At 45.4% G+C, this 13608-nt stretch overlaps 1 protein-coding gene across 5 annotated transcripts in view; it reads left to right on the forward strand.

Annotated features, from left to right (window-relative positions):
• Positions 1–519: 519 nt before the first annotated feature.
• The window catches only part of LOC135908242 (monocarboxylate transporter 14-like), a 61979-nt gene continuing 48890 nt past the window's right edge, over positions 520–13608 (forward strand). The window contains exons 1-3 of one of the 5 annotated variants that reach the window (XM_070532910.1): positions 520–621; positions 2030–2093; positions 9537–9661. In XM_070532910.1, coding sequence (XP_070389011.1) covers positions 2089–2093; positions 9537–9661 — 130 coding nt within the window. In that variant the 5' untranslated portion in view covers positions 520–621; positions 2030–2088. Of the gene's footprint in view, positions 622–2029; positions 2094–6544; positions 6918–9536; positions 9662–13608 lie in introns of those variants that run through there. The other 4 variants (XM_065439999.1, XM_065440000.1, XM_065439997.1 and 1 more) reach the window with 4 other exon arrangements.

The following is a 13608-nucleotide window of genomic DNA, read 5'->3' on the forward strand; positions in this document are numbered from 1 at the left end:
TTAGGTGGAGTGTGTAATTGATAATTATTTAGTAATCATCTATCTATTCATTAATACAGCTCATTAAAAAAGTCATTATTATTTAAATAATCGTTCCAGCAATTATTTGTTAGGCTTCCTTACCTTTTTTTTTAGTCTTAAGGAGCGTTATTTAGGCTTGATTAGTTTCACTGTAATATATTTTAGCACTAGAAGTAGGCACTAGAATGCTTACGCATTGATGGGGCCAAATTGTTGACAGTGAACCACCGCCGTGTTTATTTCAGTTGCGCGCCGCCGGCCTTCTGCCAACACTAACGCGGCGATGGCACTGCCGCCTGTAGCATCACCGTCGCCGGAAATAGCACGACCTTTTTTTGATAAGACACATCGGAACTCAAGGCCTTCGTGGAGGACGCAGAGTCGGAGTGAAATTGAGCATCTTCAAGCGACGCGTGTGCAAAAGCGGACTGTTGCGTTATAGGCAGAGCGCCATCGATAACGAAGCTGGCAAACTCCCCGCTGTAGCATTGCGCGCATTTTTCCGTGCTAGTGACTCTGTTACAGGTGGCACACTTGGTGCCTCGTTAAGTAGCCGACTGCGTTTTTAACGACCACGGGCCCGCGAAGCTGCAAATTCCTGTAAGAATATTTTTTTTCTTTCTTTCCTCAAGGAAGTGTCATTGTGGTTCGGAGTTAGATTTGAGTAAAACCTCAGCGACCCGAATAACTTCGTATATCCGCTGGTAAAGTTGTTCGTGTAACTGGTACAGTTACGAACCTACGTTTTATTATTTCTTAAACTTTAAATTGCTTATTATATTCTTGCCTTCTTCTTTCACTGATAAGATACTGTCACTTATACGGGCCACAGATACTGAGCTCATTCAGTGCGCGCTTCTTGCGGCAAGATGGAGTGAGAGAAAAAAAAAAGCTCAACACGCAACTCGGCAACACATGTTGAACTTCTAGGGCATTGACCTTCATTAACTGAATGAGAAAAAAGAAGAGAAAATATTTTATCAGTACATAGGAATGAATGTCAAAACCTTCTTTTATCGAAACACTGGCGTGTCTCAAAGCACAGCAGAAACTGGCACGCAGCGTACAGAAACCTTGCACATTATTTACTCACGAACACATTATGACAACCAAATTATCCCAATATTAATAAGATTCCGCTCTCTCCCTCTCTCCATCATCCTTAACTGCACCTGCCGCCCACACTCGATAGCTATATATATTTATTTTTCAATTCTTTTGCATAGCGAATGGTTGTGTGGTCCGGTGAAGTTGTACAATTCCATAGGTAATCCATGTTAATATTCTAATAGTAATCTTTTGCACAAGGGATAATTTTTTAGGGGATACAAATTCGATCAAAGCACCTGGTCGGTACTTTTAGATATGATGTTTGTGTTTTTTTTACCCTTATAAAATAAACACCAGCTTGTAGCCTTATAAATAAACATCAATGAACAGAACGTAATGTTTCATTGTAAATGAAAAGAAAGCGCTGATAACAATCAAGGACGTCGCACTGGAAAGCTCGTCTGCCTATCGTGGATGAATGTGGTGCCGCCATAGGACTTTCACATTAGCGAGAAAAATCGCGGCAGTATCACGCATTGCAATGCGATTTTTAGAGGCTTCATTGCATGCGATTGCGATTTCAGCGATGCGGCTGGTGCGACGCCCAGGTTTGCTTGCTGCCAAGTTTTGTCGCATAGGGTACAAAATTTTTCAAATGTAATAAAAAAAAACTGTGCGTTATGGTGTTATTGACCAGTACTAAATCGGAACAAATACTACGCCTGTTTTGCAAGCTAAAACGATTCGCATTTTCAAGCTTGTTTGGAGTGTCCAATAACAGTTTCTGTAGGTCAGTACGAGGAGACCTTGTGGATGTTCACAGGTGTTCGCAGCTGGTCGTAAAGCCCTGGGTGTTGTCTTATATGCCTTGCATGTTGGTGTTTTTCTGCCTGGACTGCAACAAATCAAAAGGGCAGCTATCAACAAGCCCATATACCTGTCCTCATTGCACATGCAGTATCCGGAATTCGGCGGAAGCGAAATCGTCTTGACAGTGCAGAGAGACCCTCGTGATTCATGCGGTAAGCGTCACTTTCTGTGGAACTGATTTCCGTATATTGCTCGTAATTGCGCATAAATGAAGCCTGCTCCTAGCCATATTCTTTGTCCAAAGGCAGCAGCAGGCAGCAACCAGAAAGCCCGCGTATGCCCCTGCAGAAAGCCGCAAATGGTCTGTGCATGATTACTGAACGTGGAATGGAATTTGTGTTGTGAACTTCATTCTTAGACCTAACCTGGTTGGGCCACCGCGGTATGTGTGCGGTAATCACGTATAGAAATCTTCTCTGAATATATCGAAAGACGTAAAAGCCAACACCAATATTATTTTTTAGGAGCTGCAATCACCTTCGTAACTAGCATCATAGCATTTAACATGGGCGTTGTCTACTTTCTTGTCCTATATGTCTCGCGCTTTGAGTCTACCGTGAATTTTACTAAGGTGCTTAAATCCCTATGATGCAATACGTAGTGTGGTGGCGTATGCCAAGGGCAAACATTCGATACGCTATTAGATCTACATTTGTTTGATTATTAATAAAACAGAGCTCTAGAATTTTTCTACTCATAGTGGCAAGGAGTAGGGGCCGTAAGTATGAAGCTATCGGAACCATGTCTCAGTCCCGCTGACATGCATGTGCTTCCACCCGCTTCAGGACATTATCGTAATGTGAGGCTGAAAACCCCCAGACATCAAAAAACCTGTGCAATTGGAGCAGATGTTATTGTGCCTTCGCTTAAAAAATACAAGTATCCCAATCTGTCAAGCTGATCAGGTAATTGAGCTGTATCTGATCAATCTTGGAACATGCTAATAGGAAATACTTCAAACTATATTAATCAATCAAAATAAGAATCTACGAGGAAAGCCTCAAAGTGCACTCTAATTTGGTATTCCTTAACAGATTGTATTTGCAAAAGTTTATGGGGAGACTGAATCCTTTTCTTGCTGTTGAAAATACGCACGAACGTCAATAGCACACACCATATTGTTCTAGAGGAAGTGTAACACATTCATGACATCTCTAAACTCTTATACAGGCTTAGTTCATGAACAACACAATGGGAAAAACCTGCTTACCTTTAAAAGCTTCTGAATGCAGACACTGCGAAAATTTTGCGAAGACCACGTTAAGACCTTCAGATATAGACGATAAAAGTGCGTCTAAATACCACTGGTCGAGTGGCCGGCTGTGGACTGCGCCAGCGTCTGTAGCTGCTCCGTCGCGGTAACAGCTAGGTTGCACGTACGTTTCTCCTATAGCCCGTGGACCCAGCAAGAGGCATGACCATGCGTAGTCTCTTTGTAGAACCGGTCCATGCTTTTTGTGCGAAAGGTAGTGGTGAACTCGGTACAAGAGGGATTCCGTTAGTACAAGTATTTATAATTTGTGTGCCTCTCATTATGCGCTCACGCAGATTTTGCACCTTTCAAGTGCCACATTTTGCACATTTAAACTTTTTGTTGAAATGTGCAAAATGTGGCCACCCAGTAACGGCCAAGGTGGACAGTAGTTTTGGCAAAGAATATGACGCAGGATCAATTCCCGTTTTGGGACGGACTTCAGGAGAAGCTTTTGTGCGATGGTCAATGAAGTTCTATAAAACTAACTGCAGTGTGTACAGTTGTCCTTATTTTCATTAAAATTTCTTTATGGGCGAGTTGGTGCATACTTGATTTGAAAATTGTAACAGCGCTAACACATGCTTCCAAAGTAACAAGGACGAGACACAAGCGCTTGTGTCTCGTCCTTGTTGCTTTGTGGATGCATGTGTTAGCGCTGTTACAATTTTCAAATCAAGTCCTTATTTTCAAGTGATACAACACGGAACTTATGCAATGTGTGCTTATGCTCGTCAAAGGTCAAAATATTTACGTCGTGCATTGTATACATAGGTCGGTGAATTCACTCAAAAGTCAGTTCAGTCTGACTAGGATCGGCCCGTGAAACTCAGCTTCAAGAACCGTCCGCACTTGTAAGAAGGCTATCATTTGCAAGAAGGCATGCAACTAGCTGACTTCACTCCACAATTTTGATTTGCTTTTGTTCATAGAGTTTTCTACAATTTATGAAAATATGGTGCTAGCCCGCTTTCCAGATTGTTCCATAGACATTACACAAGTCAGAGAGGGAAAATAGAAGAAAGGCAGAGATGTTTACGACGATGAATCTTAGAACACTGGGGTACCTTACGACTAGCATAAACAAAAGAAGTTCGATGCGCGGAAGTAACTGCAGTATGCAATTAGCTTTTCAAGTTAAATCTAATACATGTGTAGCAAGGATACAAAATCAACAAAGTGTTGAAGGTTTATTGGTATAAATGCAGAGAAAAAATGATAGAACGGAAAAAGGACAAAACATTAAATGAAGCTTATCGTGCGCTAGCGCTTCGAAAACAAATGGACGATGCTGTTGACTCATAAAGTGTTAAATATGCTATTCTAGAAAATTGATTAAGATATGTAGTTTACGCTTTCGCTTTGTGACCCTCATAAACAATCACGTCTCGCAGCGGAAGTACCAGCACCTTGAAATGAGACGTTTGATTCACCGGGAAAACAACCCGTGAAACCCCACACGTACAGACTACAACTAAATAATCGCGCGTATAATGCGACGTTGAAGCGCCTGATACTATGCTTGTATGTCACATCCCCTAGACAAGGCAATTAAGTGTAGTTGCATATTCTTTAAATTGCTTAGTCCGTAAAAGTATACCGCGCAGCAAGTGTGGCCTCTTCGTATATCGCGAGTAGCTTGTATGCTACAAACTTGAAAATTGGGGCGACATGCGAAGACTATGTCGTCTCGTGAGGGACACCTCGCAGTGTTTGAAATTTGCAGCGCGTGATAATAACCGAAAAGCACCCAGAAGTAAGTGCTATTAGCACCTGCAGCTACGTGAAAAAAAGAAAGAGAAACGACACTTGATTAGCAACGTAGCGTGCCAACAAACGCATAGTAATCACAGAACCGAACCTGACCTACTACATTATCTATATGCCTTGTTCGCGTGTCAGTGCTGATAGTACGTAATACCGCATGTGCGACACATAGGTCCATGCAGTTAGTGGCACTGTTCAAGGAAGGTTGAGCGAAAGGCGCTATTTCCCTAAATAAGCCGCGAAATAGCTCTCGCGGCTCTCGGTGGAGTTTTGGCAAAATATGGCAGCGATCGCTACGATCGCTGTGACGTGTGAGCAACCGATTAGTTGCAGTAAGGGACGATTTACGCTCGAGCCGCCCATCGCCGCAAGCCGCACCGCACGCGTGCGGTCGCGCGAGAGATTGCACGTATCAAACACTTGTGCACAAATTTCGGTTTACAATGTGTAAGATATACACTGTGCACACAGTGTAAATGGTAATTTATACACAAGTGCTGGATACGTGCAATTTTTCGCGTGACCGCAAGCGTGTGGTGCGGCTTGCGGCGATGGGCGGCTCGAGCGTAAATCGGCCCTGACAGAGGAGGTGGGTGGGTGGTGCTCGGGTGTTTACTCTTGGCACTGCGATTTCCGACGCATGCGACCAAAAGTGCACATTCGATGCGATTAAAATCGCATCATGTGAAACAAGCTATAAGGTTGTTTTACATGGCGCGATTGGGGCGAAAAAAAAAATCGTTCTGCCGAGCACGTCGCAGAGCTATTTTCACTGACAGCTTTTACATGCATTTGCGGCAGCGCCATTTTCATAGCTGCGAGGCGCAAGGTGGCCCCCTGCTCACCGTGTTTGCATCCGTGCCTGCATCATTAAATAGAAACAACACGGAAACTAGTGAAAGATTTGAATTTTCCTATTATTATTCGATAATAGAAGAAGTACACCATTTTTAACGTTTAAAATCGTTCAGTCTTTGCGGCAGCTGCCATGCAGATGCGGTGAGTGAGACGCTGCACAACACCGCAAGTATGAATGAGCGTGCTGCTTGTGGGGTGTCGGTGGAGCGGTTCCGTTTAGTACAGTCTAGTTTCGTGGTTACTATGGAAGCCACAACTTTTTTACCTTGATGAGTATTTGCTTTTGCAGAACAACAAGCTACTATTGAGTGTGCATGTACAAGCAGCTGGCACAATTTGTAGCGATGGTGGCGATCAAGTGGGTACGTGCCTTATGGTGAGGCGGCGTCTGCTCCCGACCTGGATAGCGTGCAGCTCGTCTTTTTAAACCAATTGTGTAAGCGGAAGAAAAAAGACGAATGTGAAGCTCCTAAGCCGCAGGCGCTGGTGGGTACGCCCTATTAAAACATAAGTGAAACTGGCGCGCGACATTGCTCCGCAAAGCTACCAACGCGTGGTAAAACAGGAAAGCTCCTATTTTGACGGCGCTTCGTTTCGTCACACACATTGCCCCTCCCACATCGCGGCGATCGCTGCGACGGCGCGACCAACTTGTTGCAGTCCAGTCGCGGAAAGCCCACGACGAAGCGAATTCCGTCGACGAAGCGACGGAATTCGCTTTGTCGCTGAGTGAAAATCGCGCCATGCGAAACAGCCTATAGACGTTAATTTTTTGTTTGTGCGCTGACGACGAACGCAGCGCACATGTTTTGCGCCCAGGACGCCCCTAAGTGGCAGGTTCTGATACTATTCAAACGGAGACAGAGGCGTGCAGCTGCCGGTGCCGGGTGCTTGACAGAACGCAAGCAGCGCAAGGCGACCCGACCGCAATTCCCCATTAGTCGCAGCGGGGTCGCAACGATGCCGCGGTTATCGCTGGGGCTGTTTTTAAGCCCGCTGGTCGGAGTGCTGTGACCGCTTACCTGAATGCGATCGAGAAGCGACGGCGGCCCTCTCCTCGTCACCTATGGTGCTAGTGATCACCGGACGCTGGGAAATAGTGAGTTTCGTAATATATCGACGCTTCATTTTGCATCGGTAGGCACGCAGTTAACGCCTAGTTACGGAACGCATATAGCAAACTGCGCGAGAAGCGGTCAACTGGTGGTACCTGTAGGTATTCGGCCTTCTCCTGTGCATCTACCTTTGCGGATGCTTGCGTCTGTGCGGTTACATGCATTTATGATATGACGCATTTTCTTGACACTTACCACCTGTGCGCTTGTTTTGCGCTATACGAATATACTTTTTTTTGTTAAATGGGCCTGCGATACACAGTGCTGCCCGTGTATCCAGCTGGAGCGCTGGAGGCGGAAATTACAGGCACGAAAAATTAGAACGCCTTCATAACATAGCCTAGCCCTTGTGAAAATTTCCCTGAGCCTTTTATGACCCATATGCTAATCCTGTAGATGCTATATGTTCCTGTACGAAAACGTGTATGTTCCCCAAATAAACCCTACTGATCATATTGAATTATGATACGGGCCTTATGTTTTTTTTTCGAATAGGAGTATTGGCTGATAATATTCTTCACGGCTCATGTCATGGCCGATTACGACTGTCTTGCGCACGCTGTAAATGCTAAAATGAAGCCTAGCAGTGCTGAAGTCACGTTTGCTCAGCTGACATTGTAGCACCATTATTATTAGGACACCTCTCCAGCTGCATCCGCCTAGGACTTGCATAGGCCAGAAGTGCTACATGGAGACTCCGGGAAAGCACTTAACTGGAAGGCTTCTGAATGTTGTAGATCTTGCAGACAGATTTCTGGACAGTGAGGTTAGCATTTTAATTTTACTCTGTGACTTGACTGCTTAACAGCTTTGTTACAATTTCGTGATTTCAACATGCCTCCTAAGACGATAATGAAAAGTGAGCTAATAAATTTGTAATTAATTATTTGATTTTATTATTTATTTAGCAATACTGTAAGCCTTTCTACAGGCTCATACAGGAGTGGGTCACAATCAAAACAACAAAGCAATGTTGGTCAAAACAGAAGAAAGCAATGAAATATGCTAATTATTAAAATTGAAAGATATAACATGAAAACAAAACGACAGACAAAAGCACACAGTACAAGGCAAATAATACAGGGAACGGCTAAGAGCTACGAACAATTCAGATGCGGTGGGAAACGGCCAAAACACAGTTGCGCAACGCAACGTTGTAGCGCAGCAGTAAATAATCGGAAACAGACGTAATAATAAAAAGTGCACGTATTCTGGTTGCAAATTCTTCGATGGAGTCAACCTGTGCAATAGGTTCCGGCAGACGGTTCCAGGCTTCAATTGCAGATGGAAAAAATGAATATTCAGATGTTTTGCAACTCGCAGAAAACTGTCTGATGCACTTACGGCGATTTGTTCTTTCCGAATATTGGAAGCGTGGCCTAATGTACTTTGTTTTATCGATATTTATGTGCCCGTGAAAAGAAGGAAAAGGAACTTCATGACAGCGATACGCCTTCCTGATATTACAGCCGTGATATTTGCTTGTTCACGTAAAACAGTGACGCTGTCGTACGGTGAGTATCTGGAATAAATGAAACGGAGTGCCATGCGCTGTATTCTATCAAGTTAATCAATGAGGTAAGACTGCTGCGGGGGCCATATAATGCTGGTATACTCAAGTATTGGCTGGACGAGGGTTTTGTACGCAGTTAATTTGAGACGGGATGGGGCTGTTGCCAATTTCGGACGTAAGAAATGGAGCCGCCTAAATTCCTTTGCACATGTGATATCAATGTGAGTGTCCTATTTGAGCGAGCTCGAGAATGTCACACCCAAATATTTTACAGTATCTGATCTTATTATAGCTGTGCGTCTTCTGTTGTAAGTGAAGATGTCAGGTGCCTTTTTATGTGCAAAAGTGATGCATGCTGTTTTACTGATGTTGATTTTCATTCCCCACCTATCACACCAATTCGCAATGCTGTTTAGTGAGGTGTTTAGTTTAGTTTGATCATCCACAGACCGAACAGTTGTGTAGACAACAAAATATCTGCAAAAAGACGGACGGTTACGTTAGGCTCAACACATGATGGGATGTCGTTGACATATGCAAGAAAGAGCAATGGCACCAGCAGGGACCCCTGTGACACATCAGAAAAGACTTCAAGGCTCTCAGACTCATTATTGTTTACAGCTACATATTGTGATCTGAGTGTGAGGTAAGATGCTATCCACGCAACAGTGTTAGATGCAATGCTAATAAGTTTAAGTTTTTCGATCAGTTCACAGTGCGGCACGCGATCGAAGGCTTTGGAGAAATCGACGAATATGGCGTCTGTTTGTAGTCCGGAATTAATTACCTCTGCAAAGTCATGCGAAATTTGCAATAGCTGTGTCATTGTAGAAAGGTCCTTTCTGAAGCCATGCTGTTTAGGGTATATCAGGTTATTGTTTTCTACGTAACTAATAATGAATTTGTCGATAATGTGCTCCATTAATTTGCAACAGCAGCTTGTTAAAGAAATTGGTCGGTATGTGTCTATGTGCAACCTATTGCCACCTCTCTGAATCGGTATTACTTTTGCGACGAGCCAGTCTGAAGGTAATGCAGCTACAGTTACATGAATATCATGATTTATCACGCCGATCATTTCCGCTTTCAGGAGAGGCCGAGGGCAGGGTGAGGTAGATTTTAATGAAGAGAAAGGAGGAGAGGTCTGCCTGGAGAGCGTGTCCTTAGCCTGCTACTCCTCGCTGAGAAAAGGGGAAGTGGGAGACACAGGGAAAGGTAGGTGGCAGGTGGTTTTGTTATGATACAATGAGCTACTACATATACGTTGTCCATTATGCGGATGTGAGCTTTAGACACACTACACGCGGTAGTAATCTCGTCCACACAATATATTATCGCGCAAGCACACTTCGCTGTGTCTTTATGTCACATGTCCTAGAGAAAACCGTCTCAGCCTGTCTCACGCAGAAAGTTCAAGAGACATAGTCAACTCTTCTCCACGCGCCTAAAAGCTTTTCTTACGAAAAGGGGTGGAAGTCCAAACAGTCAACACTAAACTTAAGTGTAAATCACTCAGCTGCATGTTGAGGGCACACGCAAAGTATGTGGTCTATTTGCCTCAGGAGTCTCACAGGCGCAACATTCAGGGTACCGTTCTCGTTTACGAAGAAAGGAAAAGAAAAGAAATAACAGAAGAAATGAAGTATACGAGAAGACATAGAAGAGCATTATCATTGGCTTCTTTCTTTCGTACTGAGACAGCAGTTAAAGATGGAAGCTGTGTTGGGATCATCGCCACCAACTGAAGGAAACGAAAACTTTTGACTGCCCTCGCTACATTGCACACGTTGACGACTATGCGATCCCCACCATCGGGAATATAGTGAACGATACTACTACCAACGCAGTTTCGCCACTGAGGACATCTTTTTTTGGCGTTGTCAAACAATACAATCTTAATGCCATCTTGCAGCGAACCAAGGCATCGAAACTCAAGATTCTTGAACAGGGACTGTGAATGCTGTGGCAAGTCGTACCAGTGATGAATGTACCGACGCCGTAAATTACGCCAGGCCCGTTATACTGCTGTGCGCGATGAAAAAAAGCACCTATATTGGTACAAGTGCGTCAACGGATTATCTAGCGGGACCTGTGTTGGCACGTCAACTGAGAGAATATTCTTCCTTAGGTTAATTCGCACCTCTTTGACTTGTTCAAGGGCAGGCTTTTGACGGTAGAGTGCTTAAGTTAAGGTGTTTATGAAGTTCAGGCTGTGGTTGAAATTCGTGGGCACATATGATATGGTCAATGTAGGATGAGGCGATATGGCGGTGCTTCGATCATCATGCTTTTGGGTTGTTTTCTTTTTCGTCTACGGTTGTTGATGAAAGTTAAATCCCTGCAATAACCTCGGAGTTGGTTGAAGACCGCACGGCCTGGCCCAACCAGCTGTGTTGTTCTCCATTCAGAGTTTGAGAGCGGTGCTGTTTGTGCTTGGTGGTGAAATGATATCTGTTATTCATCGTTATTGTCGAGAAAAAAAATCATCGATGGCACAAACCAGCGCTACATGACAATGTTTATGAGAATAAAGTATTGCGGGTATCGCAGCACATAGAACCCTTCAAAGATGACACGGTTGTCGAAAAGCAAGGATGAGCACCTCGAAACTCATTCTAGGAGGTTGATGGAACCTCCTAGAAAAATTAAATTTGATTACTCTTTGGCCACACAGGTATTAACAAAAAGTTTTACAGAGGTATTATTTGAAATGAATAAAACTTGCCTGCACAAATCTGGGAAATTCGAGCGCATTGAAGTATAAACACATGTAGAGCATACATTTATGTGCATATATGTATATACATGGGCAAGCGTACTTGTTCATCTTTTCGGGTGACCGCTTTAGCCGTCTAACAAATGTTATCGCAAAGCGCGGGAAGTGCCCGCATGTATTGGAAGTTTCTCAGATGTTATACCCGTTCTCTGTTGTCACTTAAGCTTGCGTAATTTCATTGCATGTGTGATGCGCAATGTGTAGAGTTTTCCGGAAGACACGCGGGCACCCCCGATTAATCTGGAACCTTCGACAACCCATGTGTAGAAGCCGACGCGCTTAACCGACAGATAAAAGTTTCCACGATCGCCGACTGTGTTCGCCACAATCGTTCTTTCAGTTTAGCCTGCTTTTGAGGGCACAGGTTAGCCCAATAAAAGGCTAGTTTCTTCATTCACAATTTTGCTGCCTTCTTCACCGTCACTACTACACGGCATCTGGTGCAGGTGTTAGTGCATTCATGTACAGAACGCCCCCCGCAAAGTCACGATCCATGCCCGAAACTCGAGGACAACACCAACGTCGCCGAGGACCAGCGAGCTACCCATAGACAAAAAGGACTGCTACCGGAATACGGACCTCTTCCAAAAAAGACCGTAGGGATCAAGCCGAAGTCATAAAACCCAATGATTGACCCAGCGTCCCCAATTCTGCTGCAACAACATCGGCGCCCACCAACCTGCCATGAATCATCGTACGAAGACCCAGAAACCGGGCATGAGACGTGTGAACCTCGACCTTCAACAACTCAGACTCCAACGGCAAGCTGTGACAAGTCATTTTTTGTATTGAAGGGTACCGCCAGAACGTAGTTGGAGAATAAAGAAACCATCTTAACGACATGGGACCTATTCCGAAGCGACTTCCTGCAGACATTCACAAGAGTCGTAAGCAGATAATGAGCCCAAGCTCTACTAGAAACACAAGTGCAGCTGCTGAATGAAACAATCGTGATCTTCACGGAGGAGATGAGCAGTCTATTCCGGCACACCCACCCGGAAATGTCCGAGGAGAAGAAAGTCCGTCTACTCATGTGTGATGTGAAGGAGGAACTTTTCGCCGGAATGTACGAAGCCCACCGAAGAACGTCGACGAGTTTCTCAGCGAGGCCGGCCATCGGGGAGACGACATTGGAAATGCGGAATTGGCTATTCGACTGCCGCACAAACTCATCGAACTACGCCGGAGTTCACTCACTCGTCACCGACAGCCTTCGCGAGACTATCAGAGTGGTCGTGTGGGAGGAGCTTCAGAAGCTGTTCCCTTCATCGCAACCTCAAGTGGCTTCGATTGCCGACGTCACACGCGAGGAACTCCAACCATCCCTCGGAGTACTTCAATCGCCACAGCCTCTGCCGGAAGTGATGACGTACGCTGACGTAGCCCGCCATCACGTTCCCTCTCCGCGACTACGCCAAGGCGCGGTAACGTCACTGCTCCAACCTCCAGCACTGCCGCCGCCAGCACGCGAACAAATCGCCCCGAGCAGCATTCTAAGGAAGGCTGACGCTTGATGAGCCCCTACTACCGTCCGCTCTGCTATCGCTGCGCAGAAGCCGGTGACATCTACCGCCGATGTCCTTACCGCGAGATGTGACTGCGACGTTTCGCCGTCAACACACCGCACCCTCATCGCCGACTGCCTCGCCGCTACTCAGTGGAGCTCTGGACGACCGTACCGTCGTCACCAGGCCATTACCTGTCACCACGGCACCGTCCATACGCTGGCCTAGCCCGGAGTCGGTCCGTCAGCCCATATCCAGAAAAGTATAAGAAGCAACCGATGGAGGTGCGGTTGCTGTTCGTCGAACAGACGCAGATTATGCGCCACCGACAAAGACGCCGGAAAGTCTATGTCGACGATATATCAGCGAGACATCGCCATCCCGACGAAGCCTAGATGCTAACAATACGCCGAAAAAAGAAGACGTGACAACGCAACCCGAAGAACCGTGGTGCGACATAAAGACATAACTGCAACGCAAGACAAAGAACCACAGACCTCGACGTCATTCTCGATGGCCAGGCAGTCACAGCCTCAGTGGACACAGGAGTCGACTACTCCGTGATGAGCGGAGCCCTTGCCACCCAGCTGAAGAAAGTTAAGACTGCATGGGAAGTCCGTCAAATGCGGACAGCTGGAGCACACCTGATGACATCGGCTGGAATCCACACGGCCGAAATTACCTTTATTGACCGCACCTACCCTGCCACCTTCGTTATCCTCCAACATTGTTCACGAGGCGCAATTCTTGGCATAAACTGCCTGAACCGACGCGGCGCAGTCATCGAGCTGAAGTCGAATAGGATAATTCGAAGATCAAACGATATCGCTGGAGAGCTCTCGTAGTCACCATGCCTTGAGTGTTCTCTAAAATCAAATCAT

This window comes from Dermacentor albipictus, chromosome 2 (genome assembly GCF_038994185.2).
Source record: "Dermacentor albipictus isolate Rhodes 1998 colony chromosome 2, USDA_Dalb.pri_finalv2, whole genome shotgun sequence".
NCBI lineage: Eukaryota > Metazoa > Arthropoda > Arachnida > Ixodida > Ixodidae > Dermacentor > Dermacentor albipictus.